We start from the raw sequence: 27,845 nt of genomic DNA on the forward strand, positions 1-27,845 counted from the left end.
TAAGCTGAAGGTAATTTTACACATATTTTTAATAATTTTGTGCATGAAACAAAGTTAGCGTACACTGAACCACTGGGAAGCAAAGGTGTCACTATCTCAGTCACCCATGTGGACAATCTGGTTGTTTGTCACCATCATTCCTGCCTCTAAATTTGCATGCTAATAAAAGCAATCATTTTCTCACACTTATTCACACATAAGTACTTAACAGTAAGAAATATGACATACCATTAAGACAGCGAAAAAGTAACGTGCTCAGAGTAACTAAGCAGCATGGCAGTGTCACCAGAATACCTGTGTCTGCTGTTAAACAACAGCAACAGCAAACAACAGCAGGCTTTCGGTCTCAATGCTATGATTAAAAGGCTACTATGCATTGTAATTTATTTTTCTAGGTAAGAAGAAACATCAGAGGCAGTTGAGGGACCAGCAAGTGGGTCCTCTAGAGATGAGAAGGCAGTCTGCTCAATGGCTTTTTCAAATTGTTTCATCCAAAGTCATCTGCCTCATTAACAACAGCTTTTGTCCTAGAAGTCTCTTTCATTCTATAAACCAACATGATTTCTTGTTCTGTTATAAACACACGCTGCTCCAGTCCTTCAGTAAGCCCCTCATGCATTTTCATCATGTTGTCTATAGGTACTTTTTCTGCAATGGTAACATCATCTTCATTATCACTATTATCACAATCATCTTGACTCAGAACCATTTCTGTTCTTTCATCTGTCAATGAATCAACAACTGAAGCTTCTTTATTGAAATTAAAAACTTCTGTGATGTCCACTTCATCTACCTTACTGAAGGACTCTGAGGGTATTTTTTGCCTATGTAAAGAGGTCAGACATCATTTTTTTCTCACTTGACATGCAAAATCCTTCAAAGTCACTACCTTGTTCATCATCGTCACTGAACACAGTCTCAGGCCAGAGCCTGGGCCAGGCATGCACAACTGTCTGCAGTCACTGAGTCCCAAGTGTTGGCAACAACATACATGATATCCTTCATACCAAACTCATTTTAAACCCCCCCCCAATTCATGCTTCTGCTCACTGCTGCTAGCAGTGCTGTTCAAGAAAGTGTTATTATTTACTCTTCATTAATCTAAGGATAACCTGATCACATAGCTGAATTAAAGAAGTCATATTTGGGGAAAGCACATGGCATACACATTATTTTTTATGAGAATTTCAGCTGAAGCATGAGCAGAATCGTCAAGGAATAGCAAAATCTCGCAGTCTTTATTCAATCCAGCTTCCCTGAAGTGAGTATGAGCCTCTGGCACAAAATATTTGTAAAACCAATCAGAAAAGATGTCTCCCATGATCCATGCCTCTTTGCTAGAATAATGGACTGGTAAGAAATTCAATCCTTGAAAACAGCAAGGATGTAAGCTTTAGCTTATCACATCGAATTTACAATTATGCATGTTTGCTGCATCAGCACATCCCAACCCGATTATTCTGTTCTTGGCATCCTTAATTCCTGGAAGGGCTGTCTCATAAGTTGTAGTAAGTATCTTTCTGGGGCTACAATGCCAAAATAGCAATGTTTCATTAGCACAATAGACTTGTTCTGGCATGAGATTTTCATCAGTAGCAACCTTGGAAAGCTTGTCCATGAATTTCCCCTCTGCTTTGCAATCAGGAGATGCCTTATCACAAATCTTCAAAAATAATCCTATCTTTTCTTAAATTTTTTCCACCAGCCTATCGAATATTCACAGTTCCCTTCAACTTTCAGTTTGTGATCAATCTTTGCTTGTTTCATGATTGGCATACCATTACATAACATGTATTCACTGCAGTGCTGTCAGATCCACTCTTTCAATACATGATTGAGATCTTCATTTTTAGGTTTATACAATGTTTCTCTATTTTTCATTAACTTCTGTTCATCCCTGTCAGCACAGAACTTCAACAGTTTATCCTTCTGTTTCTTCAGGTCACACATGGTGGGCATTCCAACACCTGCTCTTCTGCAGGATGCTTCACACTGTCATTGCTGTCCACTTTCTCCAACAGGCTGGCATTCTATGCTATAAACAAACATAAATACTTCCTCTTTTTCTTATTACTATTACCCACAGGGGAATTTACAGGCAAATATGTATTTTTTTCAACAATATCTTTACACCAAAGAGCAGACAATAAGCAAAGAAACACAGTGAGTAATGCATGCAGGTCTTGGCCCCAGGTGGGGCACGGTGAGGAACCTGCTGTTGGTGTGTTCAACCCACACATGTCTGTTTTATTGCCCTTCATGGCTGTGCTTGTGTGGAGAAATCTAAAAAAGATATAGCTCAGCTGAAAGAGGCTACGAGCTCTTTCTTCCTTTCCTGGGGATGCCGAGCAAGCCATGTGTCGTGTACTTGCGTTTTGGTTGCCAACTATCACATGAGGTCAGGTGTGCAATTTTATACTTACAGCATCATGTAGGCACTCAAAAATTTTATATTTTGGAGCATTTTGAATTTTGGATTTTTGAATTAGGGATGCTCAACCTATACTACAGATTAAGCACAGGATACTTTTTTAAATATTTAGAGGAACCCTGACTAGGGTGAAGTGACATTTTGGGAGAGGATCCCTGGCAGGAAGAAATACCAAGAGAAAAACAGATATGGAGAGTAGCTGTGGGGCGCTAAAACATTCTGGGATAGAAGTGTAGGTCCAGAGACAAAGGTACAGAAGAAAGAGGGCATGCCCTGCTCTTCGTGTATAACTGCAGGAGAAACTTAGCACGTAGCCAAGGACAGAGGTGGGCAGCAGAGGCCAGATCAAAAAGGGCTTCAGCCAGGCATGGTGGCTCACGCCTGTAATCCTAGCACTTTGGGAGGCCGAGGCGGGCAGATTGCTCAAGGTCAGGAGTTCGAAACCAGCCTGAGCGAGACCCCGTCTCTACCAAAAATAGAAATAAATTGACCAACTAAAAATATATATACAAAAAATTAGCCGGGCATGGTGGCGCATGCCTGTAGTCCCAGCTACTCGGGAGGCTGAGGCAATAGGATCGCTGAGCCCCGGAGATTGAGGTTGCTATGAGCCAGGCTGACGCCACAGCACTCACTCTAGCCTGGGCAACAAAGTGAGACTCTGTCTCAAAAAAAAAAAAAAAAAAAAAAAAAAAGAAAAAGGGCTTTAATGTTATATGGAGAAATTCAAATGTAGCCTAGAAGGCAACATGGAACCAGCAAGATAATAATTCCCTCAGCTCCCTCTGGTGGGAAGCTAAGAGCTGGGGAGGACCAAATGCAGGTGGTGCCATGAACAACTGCTGCAATTTTCCAAGTGCAAAGAGAACAGGCAGGCCTGACCAAGGCAGACCTCTGAACCTCAAGACGTTTCTGAAATGTGCAGCATGACAGAGCAAAGGTGCACCAGGGAAAAACTCATGGCTACCAGAAGAAGAGAAAAGGAGTCTTATCTTCAGAAATGTCAAGGAGAAATGACTTTGTTCTGGGGAAAAAAGAGGGCAAGCATGAGTGAACAAACTGAAGGAAAAACAGGATGAGAACATGCAAATGGGATGGCTTTTGGCCTACCTTTTTGCCTCTTAGACAGGTAGAACCCCACTCTGGCTAGCACTATCACTGACAAAGTATTTTAAGGATGTAGATAAGATGGGAACTGAGGAAACGTAGAATATATCCTTGAATCAAAAATCATCACAGAAAGGAATACTGAACCTAGACAGACACAAGCCTAGTGCAAAGGCCATCTTCTCCCCGAGCCATCTCCTGGCCCTGCCCTCTGCAGTCTCACAGGAATGACAGTCCTGGAGCTTGTCTGCACACCTATCCTAGCCCTGAGTGACTTTCTCAGGGTCCAGATGGAGAGAAGGCTTAGAAGGGTAAGACCGAATGCAAGACAGATTTGCACAGGTGTACAAGGGGGCACATCCACAATAGCATGGTTTGTTATAGCAAACCCTGGAAATTAAAAAACCATCTGCCAATAGAAGAATGAAGAAAACTACCTGTGCTTTATTCATACAATGCAATCATCAATCAGAGCTACAATCATACCTATGTCTATCCCATTCTAAGTAAACTGATCACAATATTATCACATATACACATTAACACAAAAGAATATCACACATTGCTGGTGAATATCTATCATTAGGATGGAAACATGCATGTGCATGATGAATTCCAAATTCGACAATCAGTAGAGAGGGAACTTGAGAGTGGGATGGAGAGAGGTTGGTTGGTACTGGGCAGAAAAACACAGCTCTTTAATTATATCTGTTACAGGGTTTAAAAAAAAAAAACCTGGAAGTGATATGGAAAAATGTTATAATGTGATGAAGTTGTCTTTACTTTTTGTTTGAAATATCTGATATGATAAAAAAAAATACACTCACCTAATAGTCTGACCTAATTTATATTGTAATCTAAAGAGACATTCCTTTCTGTAATAAGTTTATATCTAATTAAATAGCAATACATAAACAAAACCTAAGAGTACTTTTTATTTTTCCCCTCTTTACCTGAAATATTTGCTTCAGGGAGAAAAGGGCCCTTCTTAAATCTCGTCCACTGGAGTTGTAAAGCTTTTCTGAAATAAAGAATACAACATATAAAATTAATTAAACTGGTTCAACAGATGGTAAAAGCACAGAGTAGATATGAACGGTAACAGAACTCCCACTGGAAAGGTCACTAACATGTACCCACTTCCTGTAAGACACAGGCTTCACCTCCAACAGTATAAAGAAAGTTCCATGCACGTCTGGCCTGTCACAGGTGGTAGAGAGATGGGCACGTGAGTTGTGGAGAAGGTGTCCAGATTTGCAACCCCAGCCCCCTCCCACCCTCCCTCTCTCTAGATCTCTGTTTCCTGCCACTTACAGACTATTTTCCAGTGCACAGACCGTTTCCACTTCATGGCCAAGTACACCCAGAAAATTAACAGAATTCACCTTCTACCTCACTTCTTTCCTTGCCTTCCATACCCCACACCCCCATGCTGTCTGCACCTCCCTTTCCCTGAGGTCTGGTCACCTCGACTGCTCTTCTGGTTCTGGGGCTCCCTGGGCAGCACAGTGGCCCCATAAACTGACTTGCTCTCTATGGCCACGTGATTGCATCAGCTCTGCCTGGGTCTGGGTTCTCATTCAGGTTCAAGGATGATCCTTGCCCTGAGCAAGGCAGATGGAAGAGCCATGCCTTGGAATTCTCTGGCTGAAGACTTGGACCCACTTCCATAACTCCACTGTGCAGCTGGTCACATTTCCCATGTACTAGTTAGGTCAGGCCTCACGAAGGAGGTGGTGAGCTTGACAAAGGACCCGCCCTCCGGAGGTCACCATACAGCAGGAGGCACAGAAGAGCAGGCCACAATCACTGGATGCTCAGAGAGCTGGCAGGACAAGGTGGAGAAGACACAGGAGGGAGGGTGCAGTTCTTCTCATATATGCAGGATGGCAGGGAGCATGGATTCCACTCAGCCTCCCAGCACCCACACTTGGTCCTGATCGGCTGACTGAGGTGCAAAGGGTTGCACTCCTAGCACCAGACGCCAAACCCCCCAACAGAAGTCATCCAACACAGATTAACTGTGCACCTGCCGGGCACTGCTCTAAGCACCTTGGATACAATAGCGAAGAACAGAATTAGTAAGGGCAAAGACTAAGTCATCAGACTGCCTGTGTTCCAAATCTCGTGTCACCACCTACTCGCTATGTGACCTTGAGCGAAACACTTTACCTCTCTAAGCCTTGGATTCTCCATCTGTCAAATGGGAATAGATATTAGATTTAGAGGAAACTTGTTTCTGTGTTACATCAAGCATGTATATGACATAGTGGGAGGCAAGGTCATTTAAAATATTTAGACAGAATAAAAGCTTTCAAAGCAATGTCATGCTGTTGGCTGACCACCTTGGGCTTCAATTCTAGCCTGTGGCGGGTAAGAGGCAGAGCCAGGCTTGCTGCTCCTGTAAGTGTCATGGAAGGGCATGGAGCACATGGATCTAGAAGAGTTTCCAGAAGTCTGATTACAAGGATACACCCTGTTCTAATATGTGGAAGGTAAATATTAAAAATGATTGATCTCATGGAGACAGAATACAATGACAGTTCCCAGAGGCTGGGAAGGGTGATGGGAGGAGGGAAAAAAGTAGGGATGGTTAATGGGTAGAAAAATGTAGTTAAATAGAACAATATTTGATAGCAGAAAGTAACTATAATCAATAAGTTAGGGTATACTTTAAAATAACTAAAAGAGTGGAATTGGAATGTTCCTAACACAAAGAAATGGTAAGTGCCTGAGGTGATAGATACCTCAACTATCCTGATTTGATTAATTCACATTGTATGCCTATAACAAAACATCACACGTACCCTATAAAGATATATAATTATTACATACCTGTAATAATTAAAAATAAAGTTTAAAAAACAAACAAGAAGGATACGCCCGCTTTGCACCACTGCCCTCTGACAAAGACCAGAAGGGCCAGGTGAAAATGACCTCCTTATGACATCACTGCCCCATTTGAACCCTTCAGTGGCCGCCCACTGCACTCAGAATGAAATGCAAAGTCTTTTGCATGGCCTGCCAAGCCTGTGGTCACGCAGCTTCGGGCCCCTCCCTCACCCTGCTACACACACTGTGGTCTTCTCTCCAATCCTGGGGCAGGCCAGGCTCCTCTAGGCTCACAACTTAAGCACACAGCTGGTAAGCAGCAGAGGGCAAAGGCAGGATTCTGTGGGGTTTGGGACCTCCTTGTTGTTTGATAACTATGGAATCCACACCTCTAAACACAGTATGCAGTCCACGACACTTGCTAATGATGAAGACTTTTAATTAAGAGAGAATGTGTCACCTTCCTCAAAACAAGGAGCCTGGAAAGCTCCAGAGGAGTCAACTAGCCCCCCCAAACTGAACATCTAACTCATCTCTGACCATAAGAAACAAGGCCCTGGTGATTGTCAAGCTGATGTCTGAAGTGTATTCAAAATACACGAGTAATAAATAGACTGCGTTTCCCACTGCATCTCCCTTGGAATAGAACCCTGGGCTGTGCAGTGATCACTTCTACCAGATTCACAGCTAACATCTAGGAATCGTCAAATCCCAGAGAAACAGACTTTGTTTTTGTGTCAATACCACTTCTAATATATAATAATCAAGCTATTAGATGAAAGCATGGGCTACGTATACCCTGAAGAAATGGGTCAATCTTTTCCAACAAGAACATTGATAGAAGACATTAAGAATCACCATATGACAAGCAGAAATATGCTATAAGTGGACTCAAAATACCGCAGTTAGAGTCTCCCCTAATTATTAGTGACCTGTCATTTTCTGATTCATCTGAATGAAGATTATAGTTAGTTGTCTTCTGACTGTTAAGGTTTTACTACTTGGTGCTATAGTCAACATAATCATTTTTTTAAAATAGGCACTAAGTATTAATAAAAAAATTGAGAACTGCTAATATTTTGTGGAGGATTTCTACATCTACACTTAAGAAAAATACTCATCTATAGTTGTTTTCTTTTCTTGCGATGGTGTTGATATTGAGGCAATGCTGCCCTCATGATTTGGCAGTATTCCTTCCTCTTCTTTCAGAATGAATTTGTGTAGAACTGGTGTTATTTATCCAATTTCTTCAGTTAACATAGGACTATTCAGATTCTTCCTTTTTGAATGAACTTTGGTAATTTGCGTCTTTCAAGGAATTTATCCATTTCACTTAAAGTTCTTAAATATATGGGCACAAAGTTGCTCATAATATTCCCTGTCATTCTGTTACTGACCAGAGCGATCTCTCGTTACACCTGATATTGGTAATTTGTGTCTTCTGTCCATCTTACTTGATCAGTCTGGCTAGAGAGTTATCAATTTTTTCAATCTTTTCACAAGTCAGTTATCAATTTTTCTATTGCTTTTCTGATTTTTATTTTCTTCCTTCTGTTTGCTTTAGGTTTAATTTGCTCTTCTTTTTCTAGTTTCTTAAGGTAGAAACTTAAATAATTGACTTTATACCTGTATTCTTTTCTAAGTATTTAATGCTATAAATTTCTGTAAGTACTGTTTCAGCTGCTTCCTGCAAATTTTGATATATTTTTCATTTTCATTCAATTCAAGAATTATTAAATATTTCCTTCAATTCAAAAGGAAATTACTTAACCCTGTGATTTTGTTTTTGACCCATGGTTTATAAGAAGTGTATTGTCTAATTTCCAAATATTTGGTGATTTTCCAGACATCTGTTACTAATTTCTAATTTATTTATAGTCAGAACATATACTTTATAACAAATCTTTTAGATTTATTAAGAATTATTTTATGGCCCAGAATGTGGTTTATCTTGGTGAATATCTCACATACATTTGAAAAGAACATATATTCTGCTGTTATTGGGTAGATCATTTTATAAATATCCACTAGGTCAAGTTGAGTGATAATGCAGTTCAGGTCTTCTATATTATTACTGATTTCCCACTTGTTCTATATATTACTGTGAAAAGAATATTGAAGCATCGAACTATTATAGCAGATTTGGATATTTCTCCTTTCAGCTTTGTAAGTTTTTGATTCAGGTGCTTTGAAATTCTGTTGTTAGATACATTCACATTTGGGATTGCCAAGTCTTCTTGGTGCATTGACATTTTATCATTATGTAATGTCTCTGTCTTCATCCCCGGCAATATTCTTTGTTTAAAAGTCTACTTTTCTAATATGAATAAAACCACTTTAGGTTGGTGTTTGCATGAATATCTTTTTCCATCCTTTTATGTTTACCTATGTAGAATTTCTTGTATATATAATTGCATTTTGTTTTTTATTCAATCTGACATTCTTTTAACCAGTATGCATGTACAGTATTTTTATCCTCTATAACATCACGACTTATTCCTCGGTGGCATTAGAACCAAAGACCTACTGGACTCTGATAAGAAATATCCTTCTACAAATGCCAAAAATATCTTCCAGGGTGTCCCAAAACTTTCCCATTCCCTTTCTTGCCAAGTGTCATTTAATTAAAACATATTATAATTTCTATTTGAAGAGCATTTTCCACTCCAATTATCTTTAATTTAAAAAAAAAAAATCTTTACAGTAATTTATTTAAATAGTTGTCTAGGCCGGGTGCAGAGGCTCACGCCTGTAATCCTAGCACTGTGGGAGGCCGAGCCGGGCGGATTGCTCAAGCTCAGGAGTTCGAAACCAGCCTGAGCAAGAGCAAGACCCCGTCTCTACTATAAATAGAAAGAAATTAATTGGCCAACTAATATATAGAGAAAAAATTAGCCGGGCATGGTGGTGCATGCCTGTAGTCCCAGCTACTCGGGAGGCTGAGGCAGGAGGATTGCTTGAGCCCAGAAGTTTGAGGTTGCTGTGAGCTAGGCTGACGCCACGGCACTCACTCTAGCCTGGGCAACAAAGTGAGACTCTGTCTTAAAAAAAAAAAAAAATAGTTGTCTATTGCAAACAAAGCTGAATAAAATATGTAGTACTGTTCTCAAATAATTTGTTCTTTTATGCAAGAGGATTCTCATTACAGACTTCAGAGATTCACAATTTTTAATGTAGTTTTGTTTTTTAATATCAAAGCTCAAAAGAACAGCTACTCTATATAAGAACATTACATATTTTGTCTGAAATGTCCTTTAAAATGCTTTGCTTTTTAATGCCATATGCTGCAAAGCAGTAGGCAAGGTCTAGATCTGAAATCCTACCACATAGCATCTGTTAAGTTATAATTTTTATCCTTTATACAAATAACAGGCAGTGATGTTTCATTTTCATTGACAAAGATATCCTCTCCCAAACAACTCTGCACTTTTAATTTTTCTATGCAAGCAACATTTTTAACAAATGCCATGCTTTGGCCCCTGTATCACATAAAAGCAATACTAGAGTCATCGCCACTATGGCTGAAATAAAAATAAGAAAATATTCCTTTAGGCCGGGCGCTGTGGCTCACGCCTATAATCCTAGCACTCTGGGAAGCCGAGGCGGGCGGATTGCTCAAGGTCAGGAGTTCAAAACCAGCCTGAGCAAGACCCCATCTGTACAAAAAAAAAAAAAAAAAAAAAAAAAAAATCGAAAGAAACTGATTGACCACCTAAAAATATATATACAAAAAATTAGCCAGGCATGGTGGTGCATGCCTGTAGTCCCAGCTACTAGGGAGGCTGAGGCAAAAGAATCGCTTGAGCCTAGGAGATTGAGGTTGCCGTGAGCTAGGCTGACGCCACGGCACTCACCCCAGCCTGGGCAACAAAGTAAGACTCTGTCTCCAAAAAAAAAAAAAAGGAAAAAAGAAAAGAAAAATATTCCTTTAAAGGAATATTTCTAGAGCACTGATCTTTGGAAAGACAATTCATAAGACATTCTCTATCTAGAAAGAACCAATACTGTGGTGTAAAATGAAATCATAGTGTTTTATTAACACTCAAAGTTGCCATCTACTTTTAAAACGTAATAGTACCAAAAAGCCTCTATGCCTAAACCCCTCTCAATCAAATGTATGTTGATTCTTAGCATACATTTTAGGAGATACCATAGTCTACCTAGAGGCGTAGGAAGGATTACAGAGCAAAGATGTTTATAAATGACATATAATTTGTCATTTTTAAGAGGTACAATTTCTGCTGGTAGAAGAGGATCCAGCAGGCATTTCACCATGCCAGACATTATGCCCAAACCAGCAACTGGTGATGGTGCCTTGAGTTGGCTCAAGAGAGGCCCATGCAGGTCAAAAGAGAAACACTTCCTCCCATAGCCCAAGACCTAGGTTCCCTGCTGCAGGACCAAGGATGCCATGTCAGCTTCCCAAAGATATGCTTGACACATCATGCTTGGATCCGCTTCCTGTTGAACTCCAATCACTACTTCTTTAGAAGCATCCCATCTACACAGGTTCAGCCTGTGGTCAGTGGCCAAGTTGTAGGTCCGCTGACCTTCCAAGTAAACACAATACAGTGCATAGACTGTCCTAACAGCTCCTGAGTCCGAAGGGAAGGAATTCCAAGTGTACCTACTGCCTTAATATCAGACAATGCAAAAGTGGATTCCACACGTAGTGCAAGAGGACAGACCTAGCTCACTCTAAGCCAGCAAGAGGGCAGCTGCAGAGACTTCACCCATTCTCAGACCTCAACCCTCTCCCACAAGCTCACGGAAGTTCTCCTTCCTCCTCTTTGTCCACTTCAGCTATGAGCATATGCCCGTGGGGGTGGTGCAACCCCCATCAGGACAGAGTACAGGGGAGGAGATGGCCCCTACCAACCCAGACACAGTTGGGAAAGCTCTAAGTCAGAGCATCAGGGAACAAAGGTGCCTAAGCGACCAAGAAGTGACATGTAGGTCCTTTCCTGGTGAATTTCAGGGAGAAAAAAAAAAGCCTAATAGAAAAACTCAAAGTAGAAATGTGAGGCCAGGATCAGGCTGCAGCCCTAAAGGTTTGCCTTTCTCCTGAAGCTTTAGGACTGCCAGGTGGTAGGTGCACAAAGCCACACACAGCCTCGAGGGGTGGCCAGCAGCTCAAGAGCTCCCAGGCTTTAGAAGGTCCTGGTGAAGAGGCAGGGCCGTTTCCAGCACCTGGGGAGAGGCTGGGGGTGGGCTGATTACACATTCCTTACTTTTAGGTCAAGTACAGCTTGTGCTTGGCCAGTAAACGAATGAAGGGGTGTATACATTTATTTTCCCACTCCCTTCCAAATTAAATCTGCCTGGGGTATAATCTTGTGGGTAGCCTTTGAGTAAAGAGCAATTAGGAGCTGACATTGAATGGGGACAAGGAGGGATAGTCAGAACACTATTTGTCAAAATCTCTAGAAATACTCCTCCATCCTTTCTGTCCATATTTCTTGCCTTTTAAAATGAACTATATTCCTTTAATAGATGCAATCATGTATTATACTCTAAACCAGATTATAATAGCAAAAGCAAAGCATCGCAGTCCACTGGAGTCGGTTCCTGCTTTGTTGGCAAACCCCCCATGCGGCCCCATAAACACCAGGGCCCAACAGCACAGCCAGAGTGATCCTGTGCTTCCCGTGTGAAGAAAACTTCAGTACATCAGGGAAAGACCACAACCTTCATTAGAAGGAACCAGTGAGAAAATTAGAACCGATTTACACCAGTGAAAGACTGGGGAGGGCAGGAACAAAAACCACCTTTGAGAAGGGAAGTGGGAGAATAAAAGATACACATAGAATACCATGCTTTGAGGACCACAAAAGTCACCCTAAGACTAACAATGACAGCACACCCTTCTCCCAGCAAATGGAAAGCAAGCTAATCAAGCTTTCTGCGGGGAAACCTGGACCAAGTCCCCCGACCCTCTCCCTCCACTCTGGGGAGACAATTACTCCTTTTCCCTGGGGCAGCTATAAAGTACCCCACCCCATGATTTCAGAGATTTATTCCTAGGCAAAAAGCTCATGTAGGCATTTAGAACTCTCTTTGCAACAGCTAACAGAGAATACAACCATCACACTTTTTCAGGTGCAGGCTTGAGAAATGAGCTCTGTGCCTGCGAGTCATTCAGCTGTGTGGCATTTGCTCACAGACAGCAGTCAGAGAGAGCTGCCGAGGAACGACTCTGTGACATGTGACCACAGACACATGTCAGAATGTGAGTGACCGGGCGTGGGAGATGCTCTTTTCCCCAGCCAGGAAGCACGCGACCCAAGGGACAGTCAGCACTGAGTAAGGCAAAGGAATTCCACTCCGAACATTCTTCTCGATAATTCAAACGTGCCATGTGACATGTGGAGGTCCGGGAAGCACAGCTCATTGCCACCTGCAGCTGTTGCTTCATCACTACGTGCTGATAATTTAAAAAGAGAAAAAGTGGCAGAGTGGAAACTATTTTTCAGTGAAAAAACCTGCTTGATCAGACTTTGGAAATGATTTTTCTTCCAGTGATTTTTAAGCTTTTTGGATTCACAGACTCCACATACAATTTTTAAAAAATGTTCAGACAAAGTGATTAATATGATTTTAGGGGTATGGGGACCCTAAAACATCCTATAGGCCTTCAGGGGGAGATTCTGTGAACCACAGGATTAGAGTCCTTGCTCTAACCCCAAAATCTTCATCTTACAGGTTAAAAAATAAAAAAACCCAAGGCAGAGAGATGCCATAGCTGCTGGCCCCAGAGCTGGAGTTGGAGGCTTGAGAAAATAGGAAAAGTAACTGAAAATGGCTAATAGAAATGGAATTGGCCACATGTTCTGTTTGTACAAAAATAAGGTAAACATTTGAGCCACTGAAACACATTGGCATCCCAGCCGTGACATTTATGTCACCATGTCAATTCAGAGAGAAAACACACACCTAACCAAAGCAAGGGCTCCTGAGAAGTCTGACTCATCACTTTGGCCTGTGGTGGCGACGGTGAGTAGCAGAGGCACGAGGGTACCCCCAGGCAGCCCGAGGATGAAGAGGCTACACGTGAACAATGACAAGGTCATGAGACCTGACAAGACGGAAGATTGCTTAGGAAGACCTTATTAAAATCTCAGCTCCCCTGGATTATAATCACACTTTAAATACTTGTAACATAATCCTTGTAATCATCTTTTATTGACTACTACGCAGGTACTACAATAAGCATGAGGTTATTGATGTAAAGGAAGGCAGTCTCAGCTGTCAGAAGTTTATGGCCTAGTGGGAAAAACAGACATGTCCCCAAATCATGGCAATGTCATGTGAGAAGGGGGTCCCAGAGGAAGGAGCAGCAGAATCTGTGAGCCTGGGGCTGGGAGTGCAGATTCAGACAAGGTGACACTGAACAAGATTAACCACAGTGAGAAAAGTGCTGTGCACAAGGAGAACCCGAGGGAGAGAAGACAGCAGGTGTGGAGCCCAGACTGCTGCGAATCCACGCAACATGTTCAAAGAGGACATCAGCTCGGATGCAGCTGGTATGCCAGCAGGTGTGCGGCACTGAGAACAGCCAGATGTGCAGGGAGACACAGGAGGCCCCAGGAGGGCCTCGTGGAGTTCCAGCTCTGTGTCTCACAGGCAGTGATGGAGGCTCTGGAAGGATTCTAGGCAGGGAAGGCATCTAATGAGACAGGGTCTTATACCAAGTTCACTGCTGGCATGGACAGCCACAGCAGATGGATTAGAAGAGAGTCGGTAGGGGGAAAACAGTTATTAATAAGAAGCCTTTGGAATAACCTGAGCAAGAGATCATACATCTGGATGAGAAAGTGGGATAGCAGGAAGGGGTTGACTTAAGAGAGATTCAGAGATGGAGCAGAAGGAACGTGAGAATGAAGGACTCCCAAATTCCTAGCATGGGCAACTGGGTTTGTGGATAAGAGGTCACTCCCTGAAGGATGGGCCACTGAAGAATTATAGGCACGGCCACTGCATTGGACCCTCTCCCCCAAGATGCCTAAATGCTGTCTTTGCCTCTCTGGGAGCCGACCTACAGTTGGAAGAAGCCTCACTCTCCAGCCTTCATGCACTGGCCTGCATCAGGCTCTCCTGCTGCCCCCGCCCACCCCTCCCTGTAAGTAGTTCAGCCTCCAGGAGAGGCTCTCCCCACCCTCCCAAACCTGCTCCCTGAATTCCTAGTGGTCACCTATCATGGAACATTTGTCACACAGGGCTGGAATATGTTGATGGTGGTGTTGTCTAATATTTTAGTTATCTCTTTGTTAACCCTACATATCAGCCTTTGTCATTAATGTTTCATACAGTCAATGTCTGATTAAATATTCCCAACATGTAATGACTCTTTTGCAATTCTATCCCCTTGTTAAACTGTTATGTCTTTAATGTCAGGACCCACGAATAACTTTATGTCCCTAGCACATGAGACCTCAATGAATAATTAAATGACTAGTTGACTCCGATGGCTGGAAAGGACACAGGAGGACCCAGATTCCCACTGCCCCCAACATCTGGCCTGGTCGCCACTTTACAGCTTACCCAAACCGGAGTCTTGCTTTCTGTGAATGGGTCCAGCCCCCAAAGACACAGCCCTACTCTGCCACGTCCCTTTGGCCACATTGCCAAAGACGACATGAAAACCACATCCATATTTCTAATTGCCAAAACCTCAAAGCCTCCAAGATGTCCCTGCATAGGTGAGAATAAACAAATGGTAATACATTCATACAATGGAGCATTTATTACTCAGCACTGAAAAGAAAAGGGCTATCAAGTCACAAAGAGACATGGAGGAATCTCAAATGTACACTGATAAATGAAAAAAGCCAGTCTGGGAAAGGCTACATCCTAGACAGGCTATTTCTAGACTATATCCTAGCTATCTATACACAGTCAACTCTATGGCATTCTGTAAACAGCAAAACTGTGGAGACAGTGCAAAGATCGGCGGATGCCTGGGGCTTGGAGGATGGGGGGGGAAGGATGAACAAGTGGAGCACATGGGATTGTCAAAACAGTGTAACTGTCATTCTAGATGACATTGTAATGGTGCATACATGTCATTATGTATTTGTCCAAACTCACAGCATCTACACATATGTACACACATGTATACAAAGAGTAAAACCTACTGTAAACTATGGACTTTAGTTAATAATGTATAAATATTGGTTCATCAATTGCAACAAATGTACTATATCATGCAAGATATTAATAATGGGAAATTGGGGGAATGTCAGGGGGTATATGGAAACTGTCCTTTTTGCCCAATTTTTTTCTGTAAACAAACTGTTCCTCCAAAAAATGTAGTCTATTTTTAAAAATCACATACAAAAGGCAAGCCCACAGGAAGGAGGAGGACATGAACCTGGGGCTTACAGAAGGCACGGCTCTCTACAACCCCTCCTGCCCACAGGCGGCCTAAGGCCTGGGACTTGGCATTTTCTGCCATGAATCATTACTCATCTTTCTGTGTGCACTTCTGTGCTCGCCCCATGCCAGGGCCAGCTCCTCCCAGCCATAGTGGTTTCCCTCCGGCCCTGGCAGTGTCTGGCTGGGGTAGGTGCTTGGTGTACATGACTGATGGGCAAGTGTATGCGTTCCAAGGGATCTGTTACCCTGGGATCCCTGAGGGACAGTCCATGGATTAGCTTCAGGCCCATCTGTACCTGCTCTGAGTTCCCAAAGGGAAGGGCACAAGTAACTTCAAGTACCCTGGACATTTCAGATGCTTCTCTGTCACCCTCAGCAGGCAACCCTAACTCCTTCTGTCTTGTCTTCTTTCAATCACTGACCACTCATTTTGTGGCAAGGGCTATGCCAGACAGGAGAGGAAAAGAGATGCATGGGGTACAACCCAAGTTTCACAAAACTCACAGTCATCGGAGAAGGTAATGTGTCAACAAAGAAAACATCCAGGTACCGCAGGTGCTGGAAGCCTGGGAGGTGCCAGATGAAGGTGCCCACCCCCATCTTAATGCAGAAGGCAAACAGCCTCCAAGGAGCTGTTGACCAAGCAGCTGCAAAGGCTTTGAATCATGCAATTATATGCGCAGCTGCTTGTCATAACCATCCCAAGCCCCACCCAGTTCCACACCTTTTCTAGTTACCTTGGGGACCACTGCCCCCATCCTCATTTCAGGCAGCCTAGGCAAAGCCATTTATACTTCCATTCTGAATTAGCGTATAGGAAACTATTTTCCCCCTTAAGTGGGTTAACTTTGGGGTCCCAGCAAAGTTCATGTCCACCTGCTTCCATCTTTGCATTTCCAAAAGCGTCCCTTCTCAGAGGCAAAAAGGTCAGAGTCAGCTAATAAAAGACACTTAACAAACTGAAATCATGTTTCAAATATGCCTCTTTTCCTCCCAGAATCAAGGAGCGGTAGAGAGAGGAGGATCCTTAGAGGTATCTCTCTGCAGAGAAGTTAAACCACTTGCCCAACCCACGAGGGACTGGATGAGCCAAGTGGGGTCAGCACCTTGACACTGTCCCTCTAAAAAGGCTGTTGACTCGAGTAATCAGATCATTAGCATCTGAAAAGCAGTAAAAATGCCTGAGGCAGCCAGGTGTGAAGGACAGGTGATGAGGGTCTTTTCAGGTCACCCTCCTCTGTCTCCCTCTACAGGGCTCTCTCTGTGTCCTGAAAATGTCTTGGCTGACTGCCCGCCTGCCTTCTCCCTCTCTATATTTCTTTCTTCCTTTGTTCTCTTCTCTCCTGATTAGTGATCGAGAGAATCTTAAATATCTGCTTTATTCATGGGCTTTTATATTAATAATTCCCTTTCTTAATTTTAAAGCTGAAAATTTTGAATATATATATTTTCTCAAGATTATAGACTGCTCCTTCTAGCTCTCTTTTAAAAACAACAAAGAACACAAGCGGCTGAGTCGGTTTTGCCAGAGTGTGGGGTGCTTTTCTTCTGAGATGGCCACAGCACAATGGCTGTCATGGCCCCACAGCTGGCCCTACTCACCCCCTACTGGCAGGGCACAAAGGAAGGGAGGCCCCCTGAACAACCAAACCCACTCCCTTCTCACTCCTCTGTTCTCGGTGGCATCCACCGGAGCCCATGTCTTTCAATTGGGTGTGAGGCTCAGCAATCCTTTACACTCTGGGGAGAAAATTGAGGAGATCAAAACCACCCCAGCACAAGACCTGGAAACCACAACCACAGACCAGCTAGCCCCTGAGGACACACACCCAAAACTACTTACCCCTCCCTAGTCCCTGGCCTCAGCTCACAGAACCTGCCCCCTCCTGCCTGCCCTTGGAGGCATCTTCTCCACTTCACCCGTGCTCCAGCTGGCGAAGGAAGTCCTGTCCCCTGTACACTGCTCCTATGCCTTTGGCTTCCTGCACTACTTCGCCATAGCCTGGGACAGACAAGATCGCCATACAGCCTCCTAAATGCACATTTGCATTTCAGAAGAGATTCCTCTCTGTGCCTCAGTTTCCTTATCAGTAAAACAGGATTAAAAACACACCTTCTGACATTCTGAAGTGATGTGATGATGAACACAATGTTGGTAAAGCACTGGCCCATGTTAGGTGCTCAGTAAATACTTTTTCTTCTCTCTGCAACTTCCAAGGCTTCAATGACCTTTCTGAAAAATACCTAAGATCTTCCAGACAGTGAATAGTCAGGCCTTTTCCTGGGAACTGCCCCTCAGGGCTGGCGAGACACCTCCTGTCATCTGTTGGGTCCTCCTAACCAGGTAGTGAGAAGGTCTCCTAAGCTCAGACAGCCCGGGGTGGGTCCCAGCTAAGCCGTGGGGACACTTCTCCAAGACACAATCACTCCCTTGGAGAGGGAGGCCTCTTCCTTCCTGGGGTCAATGGCTCTTGACAGGAAAAAGGTTCACCCTCCCTGCCCTAAACACTTTGAGAAAAAGACATGAATGTCTAATCCTTGGAGAGAAGACAAGGATCATTAGCTGAGGTCAAAAGGGAACAATCTGGCATCAATCATGTCACTAAGCAGAGACGGCAAAACTCAGTGGCTTGCCCGTCGCACCCCAAGGGGCCAGGGCTCTTCCTTTAAGTATCCCTTCAAGAGGGAAACAGCCATTCATCTATTGGCAAGTATCGTATGAAGCAAATGAAATTCCATCAGAGAAAAGACTGGGTTTTTAAAACAACTGTTTTGATGAGAGTTTATTCACTAACCAATGGGGGAGGGAAGAACCACAGTAAAAGAATATATCTTTGCATTATTACAAGTGTAGCACACCTTAGGTAGTGGCCTTATCTTGTAACAAATTCACACCAGGACTGGAGGTTTATACACAATTAAAGGACAAGCTGCCCTTTTCATTGTGGACCCTGATGCTGTTCCTCTGGCTGTATCCCCAGGCTGTGGGTCCCCTGGCAAGAAGGGCTAAGCAAAGGGTGCCAAGCCATTGTGGCAAGTTGTTGCCATGAAAACACCACAACACAAAATCACCACCAGGTGTAACATCTCTTCCTCGCTTGGCTAACAGCCTGGTGAGACCAGTGTATTTGAGAACATAATTGGAAAACGGTGTAGATGTGGCTTCACAGTTCTGGCAGACTTGGGTTACAAAAAAGAGACCCTAGGGTTAGAAGCCTCAGGGAAATAGGTATTTCCAAACCCAATACTCCATCAGTATGTATTTCCTGATGGAATGGGCCATTTGCCTTGCTGCGGTCTCACACTGAATGATGGAGTCACAGATGGGCCCTATATGGGGAAGGGAGCCCTGTGATTCCCAGCCACCTGCAGGCAGTTCCTTAAGGGGTAGCAGCACTACACCTGTTCTCAAAGGACACCAGAGAGCCTTCCAGTTCACCCACAAAAAATATTTTTGTTTCAAGCAAGTTTAGTGGAAATTGTGGCTTAACTTGCTGCCCTGACCACAGAGCCCAGTGGAAGGACCACCAGCAACAAGTGAGGGACCCAGGAGTCTTACTGCAGGTTGGCACTAACTACCTGCATGCTTTTACGCAAGACCCTAAATATCTCTGGGCCTCATTTCTTTCATCTGCAAAAGAAAAGGTTGGCACATTGCACTGTTGGAATGGCTGACAATAAAAGACTGGTGGGATGGGAGATGGTGCAACTACTTTGGAAAGAGGTTTAATAGTTTCTTATCAACTGAAATATGCACCTTACCTTCAGCCCAGCAACCCCACTCCTAGAGCTTTCCACGAGGAAAATGAAAACTTACACACATAAAAATATTTCACCAAGATTCATGGTGGCTTGATTCAGAATGGCACAAAACCACTGGAAACAACCAAAATATCCACCAATTGGTGAATAGGTAAACAAAACGGGTATATTTATATGAGGAAGCACTAATCAAGCATAAAACCAACCACTGATACTTGCAACATGGACAAATTTCAACTATACACTAAGTGAGAGGAGCCAGACACAAAAGAGTACATAGCATATGACCCCACGTAAACAACGTTCTAGAAGAGACAAATCTGATCTATAGTGACAGAAAGCAGATCAGCTCATGCCTGGATTGGGGATGGTGCAGATTGATGGGGAAGGAACTTTTGGGAAAATGGTTTTGTGTGGCTTGTGGTAGTGTATAGTTGTCAAAAGTCATCAAACTGTGCATTTAAAAGGTGTGCATTTTATTGCACGAAAATTATTCCTCAATAAAGTTGACTAAGAAAAGGAAGGTTGATCCTACAATGTCTTCAATTCAGTTTTAGTTCTAACTCTTAATAGATTCGCTTTCCTTAAAGTAACTTGTTTCCTTTCTAGATAACACCATACATAATAAGATGTTATGAAAAGTTACAAGGGGATCACCATAAAACTTCCTATGGATATAAAGAAACACAAAAATGATGACTGACCATGAAAGTATTTGGAGAAAGTATTGATAACTCTGGGAAAGTGAGTCAGCTATTTAAGTGAATAAAGGCAGGTATGGCTTTCTGGGCTGAGGGAGCATATACAGCAGATACTAAGGAGACAGCCTGGTGTTGATGGGGACCGTTTGTGGTCCTGTAGTGGGTGACATCCTTTCTCTTCTCTGCATTAGACACAGGCAGAGTCCTGGAACAGTTCTCAATCATGCTCATGGCAGGTTGGCAGCCCAATGCTTTTCTGATATTCACTCAACCCACAAGATGTTGCCCAATATATACCATGCTCTGTACTAGGTTTCAGCTTCAACAAACGTGGGTGGTGTCTTGCCATGGTGATGCCATTTGTCACCAAGAGGAATCACTCCAAGAGAGCTCTCCTCACCTGCCTACCAGCCACTTCTGGGACCCAGCTGACTCCAATTTCCTTCCTCTCTGGGATCTGTGTTCAGGGGAATGTGGGCTCCACACTGGTGTCTACTTGCTTCACCCAAGTCAGTTCAAAGAGGAAACCACTGGGGACAATCCAGTCCCTGGATTTCCAAGGAATGATGGGAGCAAAGCTGGGAGCAGCTAACAGAGATTAGCCACAGGATTTGGACTGCAGCTGGCTCATGCAATTGCAGGCTCTGTCCTTCCCCCTTCCACCACCAATTCACACTGGGGTCTAAGCCAAGTGAGCCTTTGAAGGAGAGTCACAACCACAGGCCACTGACAGGACAAGACATGCAGCAAAAGGGCACACCTTTTCTAACACCACAATGTAGTCCCCAAGTCACCATGGACCGGGGCAAGCCCATCAGGCAGGGAAAGTGAATCAACTCTGAGTGGGATGTGATAAGAGCTGGAGCATTGGGGGGGGGGGGCTTCAAATACACCCCCAAGAGAGGAAGTTCTCACTGGCTTGTGAGGCTTTACCACCCAAGCAGGGCAGGTGGCTTGCGGCGCAGCAAATATGGCCGGCGATAACCGGGGATGAGGCTGGCTCAACCGCATCCCATGTGCAAGCCCTTGCCTTGGTGGCAATGCAGCTGCAGAGCTGTGAGGGTGAGGGGACAGCACCATACACCAGGACCAGGGAGCTGGTGGGGACAGCCTCCCATGCTGCCTCAGTGCCTTCTCCCTTCGGCGTCCCCCTTCCTCCACACGGGCCAGAGCCACAGGCATGGCAAGTGTCCTCAAGTAATCTTTGTGGTCCGACAGCAGGGCCCCAGCCTTCACCACACCCCCCGGGGGGCTGGAGCTTTTCCTGTGTCTACACACACGGCCTCAGGAAGAGACAGGCACACCCGTCATTACACCACACTTAGCGGCTCCCTCAAACACCGACTGCAGAGAAAGGTGCCATTAGAGCCGAACCGGGCACCCAAACTGCCGCTCCGCCGTGCAAGGAAGCAGCGTGTCATTTTGCTTCCTCCTTGTCTGAAAACTACGAGGCGGCCTGTTTTTACATTCTCATTGAGACCTAACAATACTAGATTTTTAGCCTTATTTAACCAGGTAATACTATATTCAGAGGATATTTAAGCAAAGTCTGCTGTAAGCCAGGGATCCTTAGCATCTCCATGAATCAAGAAAGAATTGAAAGAGGGACTCCTCCCCAGCCAGCGTGGCATGTGAGGGACACAGAAGGGGTCCAGGCACATCCTACCCGTCAATTCCAAAGCAGATCATCACAAGTGCAGGCTACACATTTTCTGCAACCTGTATTAACAGAACCAGACAAGTCAACAGAAAACGGTTTCAAGAAATCATCAACAAAAAGGAAGTGACAAGAGGCCAGCGTGCCCATAGAAAGGACTTATCCACAGCTGGGGCTGTCACAGAGGATTTATTTTAAAATAGTCCAGCATAAATACTTGATGTATGTGTTACACCTTTAATCTTCACACACTTGAATGCACACAGGAACCCCCCTGGGGAGCTTGAAAAGTGCAGATTTGGACTCAGGAGATCTGGGGTAGGGCCCCAGATTCTGCATTTCCCACAAATGCCCAGGTGGTACCCGCACAGCTGGTGAATGGTCCCAGGATGACACTCAGTGCCCTACTGACCTTGGGCCACTTAGTTAGCACCTACAGTACTTGAGGAAGTAGCCAGTTTGAATCTGAAGGAGTCCACGTTAGGAGGGGCTGCCACAAATACTTCTGAACCTGTTATCTACGTCTGCTCCGGAGGACTCATTGGCCAGCATCGGGGATGATGGGGAAGTGTATAGTATTCGAGGTCTGTTACTGGCCGGAAAGGTTGTAAAGGTACCTCCACCCCTAACTATAATACAATTAATCTCTGAACCAGTTCTTCTGAAAAATGGGGGTAATGCAGGACCTGCTCTGATCATGTGAAAATACTTGCATTTTACTACCATTAATTAATGTACTACCATTAAGGACTTTTTTCACCTGGGAATAAAACAAAAAAGCCAGTGGAGAGTTGACTCCTCTGACACATACCTGCTCTTCACACTCAACCAGTAGATTAAGGAATCTACAGCAACATAAAGATTTGGGTTAGCAAGAGTAAAGAGCAGGTGAGATCTCACTACCGCCTTTCCTTTCCCAGGTGAAAGACACTGCTTGGCTGTGCAGATAGGAACACCCGGCAGAGCCCGATTGTTCCCAGGAGCTTTGCTGTCCATCTATCGGTGCTGACCAAGACTGTTCCCGCCCCTCTACTGGCCACACTGCCCTCTTGGCTTGTCCTGGCTTCAGGACACACCATAAACCCTGGATTATTTTTGGATCATGACATAAACCAGAATCTCTACAGCGACTGGCCTTCAAATGCCAGAGGGTCAAACCATTTGGCAAAATCCCCAAATTCTTCCAGTCCCCCCACCCACAAAGCACAGTCCTTCTAGCTGCTCTGGAGCCAGGATAGGGGATATCTTGGGCTGCATTTGAAGCAAGGCTCCAGGTCTCTTCCGGATGTTCTGAGCCCACACACTTGGCTTCTGGGCCATGAGTGGGTTTAGTGGAGGCCCAGGGAAGATTCCATCATGGCCCTTGGCTATTGTTTTTAACCATGGGTGAGTCACATACTGTAAACCTGGTAGGTGTTCTACAGTGTTCTGCATGTTGTTTTTTTTAAAGTGCTGATCTTGGAATACAGTCAACTCCATTCAAGTCAATAAACATGTATTGGACTCTATAAGGTGTGAACAAGAGATAATGACATAGGCTTGCTTTCAGAGAGTTTGCAAACTAATGTGAAAGCAACTACACCAAGTATACAACAAGACAAAGTCTTAGGGACTCTGCTTTGGAGATCACAGGGCCTGCATCAGATGCTCAGGGTAGAACCCTGTGGCCAGTCTTCTTTCTCCTACACCCCAGTCTCAGCTGGGAAGGGATCCCACATCCAACCCTTCTTACCACTGCCCTGCTACACCCCTGGCCTAAGCAACCAACCCTCACTGGGGCCATGCAGTGGCCTCCTCCCTGGTCACCCTGCTTCTCCCCTTGTCCCATATGGCTACATCCTCATGTCTTCAGGCCCTTGCCAAATCGTCCCCTTCCGGGTGAAACTTCCCAGGCTAACCTATTTAAAATCTCAGATAGGCACCAAATACACTCTCCTTTCAGAACCACTTGCCTGCTTTTCTGTCCATAGCATCCATCACTGTCCCACTATATCATTTACTAATTTACCTGAGTGCTGTCTGTTTCCTCCACTGAAATTTAAGATCCACAAGAGCAGGGACATCTTTGTCTGCTTTATCCTCAGGACCTTACACAGTGACTGATACACACATAATAGGTACCAAATAAACTTTGGTGGAATCAATGAGATGAAGCAGTAGCCTCCCTCCTTCCCATTTATTCTTCTCTTATGAATGGGGTGTTTGAAGTCTGTTTCCACTCCCTCTTTTGCATAATTTCTGAGAGCTAGGAATAATTTTCAGGATCTTGAAGACAGATGAAGTGTCAGACACATCCAGCTTCTGCCTAATTCTTTAAAACTCCAACTCTCAACCTCGCATAAAATAGTAACAAGCTCCCTTTGCATCACTGTTTGGACTTAAGGCAACACAAATTAATTTGTTCTCACTGTCAACTAGATTAACAGCAGAAGTCACACGTTCAGAGAGAGAGTAAAATGTCAGCCATTGGAGAAAAATACCTTTGTCTTTGATGGTTTCTATACAAATCATAAAAGTCAAATTTTTGTCATTTGTATTTTATGGTTATTTCCAGGTAAGACACTAATTCAGAATATCAAGAGAGAAAAATGTTTACTTGGTTTCTGTCCATGGTACCCAAGGAACCCAAAGGCCCCCATTTTTGGAACCACTTAAGCAAGCCTGCAGTTGCAACCCACGTGGCTGAGGAAGGAGTGAAAAACAGAGGGAGGAGAGAGGGTAGTGAATGCTGCCCTGCAGTATAGTTTTCTGCCTTTTCCCCAGCTATCTTACAACAAGGAAATTCTGCAATCTCACTGGAAGGACCCCATGTTCATACTCTTTATTTTCTTCTCCCAAACCTTGCAGTTCCACGGAGAGCATTTGCTCACTTGAAGAGTTTGATCCCAAAGGAGGCCTTTCAAGAGTAGATTACAGCTGACTGCAGACATTCCTGAGGCAATTTACTAAGAAAAGAGATGCAAAGAGCAAACACCCAAAGCAACAAAGACTTTCCACCACTCCCCTCCTTGCCTCAGCCCCTCCTTTAGTGAAAGAAAAAAGTTGAGGAAAATTAAGGTTTATTTCCAACACCAGCTGGAGAATGCCTTAAAAACCTTGGGGGTGTGGGGAAGGAGTTATGCTCTCCAAGTGCAAAAAAGACACCGAATGCACGCCTTGCCTGGCCTGCGACTTAGCAGAAGAAAACTATGGTTGGAAATGGCTTGAGTTTCCAGAAGAGTAGGAATGCTTTCCTAATGCCATGAGGAAGAGCAGGCTCAAAACAGAGGGGAACAACTGCTGGAATCCCAACTTACAGACAAAAGCAGAGTGGATAGTGAAGGCAATTCCTGGTGTGGTAATGAACCTCAATTAAGATCACTCGCAATGTGCTCTCAAGCATATGCAATGGAGTTATTTACTAATGAGGCTGGTCTAGTCTACTGAATCAGGTTGCTACAAAAATATAAATTAACTGCCAAGTGTCATTTGCCTGTTACAATTTGTTGTGCACATAATATCTAGTCACAACAGTGAGCAAGATAACTGAAGTTACTTTCCCGCTTTTCTGTAGAGACTTACAGAAACTGCAAACCTCCAGGACAATCTCAGAAAAGGCCATTGGATAAACTATTTGTCAACATCATAATGTCCTGGAAGCCACAGGTGAGAGCTTCATGCTGCATATTTTCAGTCCAGAAGGACCAAAATTGAGCATTCCCTCTTCCAGGTGAACATTTCAGCTACCCCGATTTTCTACTATGGGAACCTTTGATGGATATTGGACAATGGCCATCTCCCTGTATGTGTGCAAATATTTTTGTACAGAATTAAATAGAATTTTGTCCATGGTTCTAATGTGCCTATTGAACTGGTGGGGCAACACAGCAAGTCACAAGCAGGCAAGGTACAGGATGGGAAGGTAGGGGCTCCTAAGAGCAGTGCTAGGGAGAAGGCACAGGGTCACTGGACCTCAGAACAGCCGAGGCTAGGGGATAAACATCTTCCACTGGGCCATCAAGGTGCCACTGCATAAAAGCAAGCCAATTTGTGGAAAGTACATTTGCCTAAATGCAATTTGCAGAATTTATTGTTTCTCTTCACCATTTATAAAATTTTAGCAATTAGGTTGGTGTGATGGTTTTAACAGCTAATTTTGCCTAGTTCTGGATGGTCAGTTTTTAAGAATGGTTCATCTGTTTCTGACCCTGCTCCCTGCAGCTGAGGAAGAACTGTGGGCAGAATCAGTTGCAGGAAAAGGGGACCCTTTGCTCAGGGGGTATATGAGGTAGGGGCATCCGGGCCAGCCTACCTGGGCAGTACACTGGATGGGAAGGTAGAATAAGAGCTGTCAGTCATTTTACACTTTTACACATCTATGTGTCTATGATTATAGACATTTCCTCCTGACATGTTTTCTCCAAGTAAAAAAAAACATACCTAAATATTCATTTGATAGAGCCCAAAAGGTCTTAAGAATATGTATCTAAGAATAATGAATATTCAAATATATTCTTCAAAGTATACATTCCTCAAATGACCTTTTATGCCCCCGACCAACTGAACATGCCTTAAAATGCTGTTATTAGGACAAATGCAAGCCAACTAAAATGTGGCCGAAATTTCTAAAAGCTGTAAACTTGTGATAGTACCAACATAAATGGCTATAAACTTAGTATTAAGGAAGCAAGTAAATCTCAACAATTGGTCACTGGGCAAAAGGGATCAGAGCTCCACTACATTGCAGTACACACTGTGACCCAGGTTTATGAAGACACAGAATGGGTTATTAGTAGGTTCAGTGTCCTTTAACAAAGGCATAGAAAGGAAATGCATAGTACCTGTCAGAAAGATTTATACCCAAACCAGATAAACTTCTTTAAAATTTTGATATTTAAGGGATAATCTTTAGTTTTATTGAAAATTATTTTACAGACACAGCTTGTTCCCACCTCTGTAGAACACAGGTTACCCACTTCACCTGTAATATATGTAGGCAACTGAACACAATGAAGACACCTAGGAAGAGCCACCCAAAAAGGGACACACAAGAAATGAAAAGATACGAGAGAATCTGGTGTGATGATTATTTGACCTTAAGTGACTACCTGAAGTTGATAATGGTCCATCAAATCTGGTCGTTATACACATAGCATAAACTATATTTAGGATCTTCTCTTTGATATTTCTACTTTGGGGAGAAGCGAATAAAACAAGAACTCAAGGGTTACTCTAGAAGACCAGAAGAGCAAAGTATCTGCAATAGTTTGAAGGAGTGGGAGGAAGGGGGTAGTGAGAGTTAAGAGTGGGAGATTATGTGGCATATCTCAGCCAGGACTAATGGATAACGTTAAGGAGAAGACAAGATAAATGTAACAGGAAGCCCCCAGGCAGTTTTAAGTAGAGAAGTGAGACACCATCCAATGTATGTTCTAGAAAGATCACTCTGGTTATACTCAATGTGGAAAGCATTTGAAGGGATTCAACGTACATGATCAATATTTGTTGAGTGGACAGAATAAGGGAGACCTGTTTAAGATGCTACATTCATCAAAAAATGATTAACAATGGCCCGAGGTATTTTGCCAACATCATAGGTAACAGGTAGACCAAGGAAAGTAACATTAAAAAATCTTTAAATCTTTCATTAACACACCAGCATTACAGGCAGCCAATTACTGCTCACCTTCCAGAAAGCTCTGCTCAAATGACACACCCCACACACTGCCACTCACTGCCCACCCGAATAGAACTTGCATTCTCCCAGGCCATGCCATGTCACCTGGGGGTAGTGAGAGTTAAGGGTCTCCACCTCCCTTCCCAGAATTCTCTGCTCTTTCAGTCTGTCAAAATCCCGTGCATGTGTCAAGACACATGAAGTACGTGTGTTGGGCCAGAGCATCTCTGCAGTCCTTTCAGCACTGGCGTGACATCGTTCTTTGTCTTCCCCAACCATCCTAGTCCAGGGGCTCTGCTGTTTTTGCTCCCTCACTTCCTGTGC

The 27,845-nt window shown here is 43.7% G+C and overlaps 1 protein-coding gene across 6 annotated transcripts in view; it reads right to left on the reverse strand.

The window, feature by feature from the left end:
- FHOD3 (formin homology 2 domain containing 3) overlaps positions 1 to 27,845 on the reverse strand; it is a 428,752-nt gene that overhangs the window by 240,510 nt on the left and 160,397 nt on the right. For all 6 annotated transcript variants that reach the window (XM_075993495.1, XM_075993494.1, XM_075993491.1 and 3 more), the window contains exon 4: positions 4,492 to 4,559. In XM_075993495.1, coding sequence (XP_075849610.1) covers positions 4,492 to 4,559 — 68 coding nt within the window. The remainder of the gene's footprint in view (positions 1 to 4,491; positions 4,560 to 27,845) is intronic.

This window comes from Microcebus murinus, chromosome 17, assembly GCF_040939455.1.
Source record: "Microcebus murinus isolate Inina chromosome 17, M.murinus_Inina_mat1.0, whole genome shotgun sequence".
Classification (NCBI taxonomy): domain Eukaryota; kingdom Metazoa; phylum Chordata; class Mammalia; order Primates; family Cheirogaleidae; genus Microcebus; species Microcebus murinus.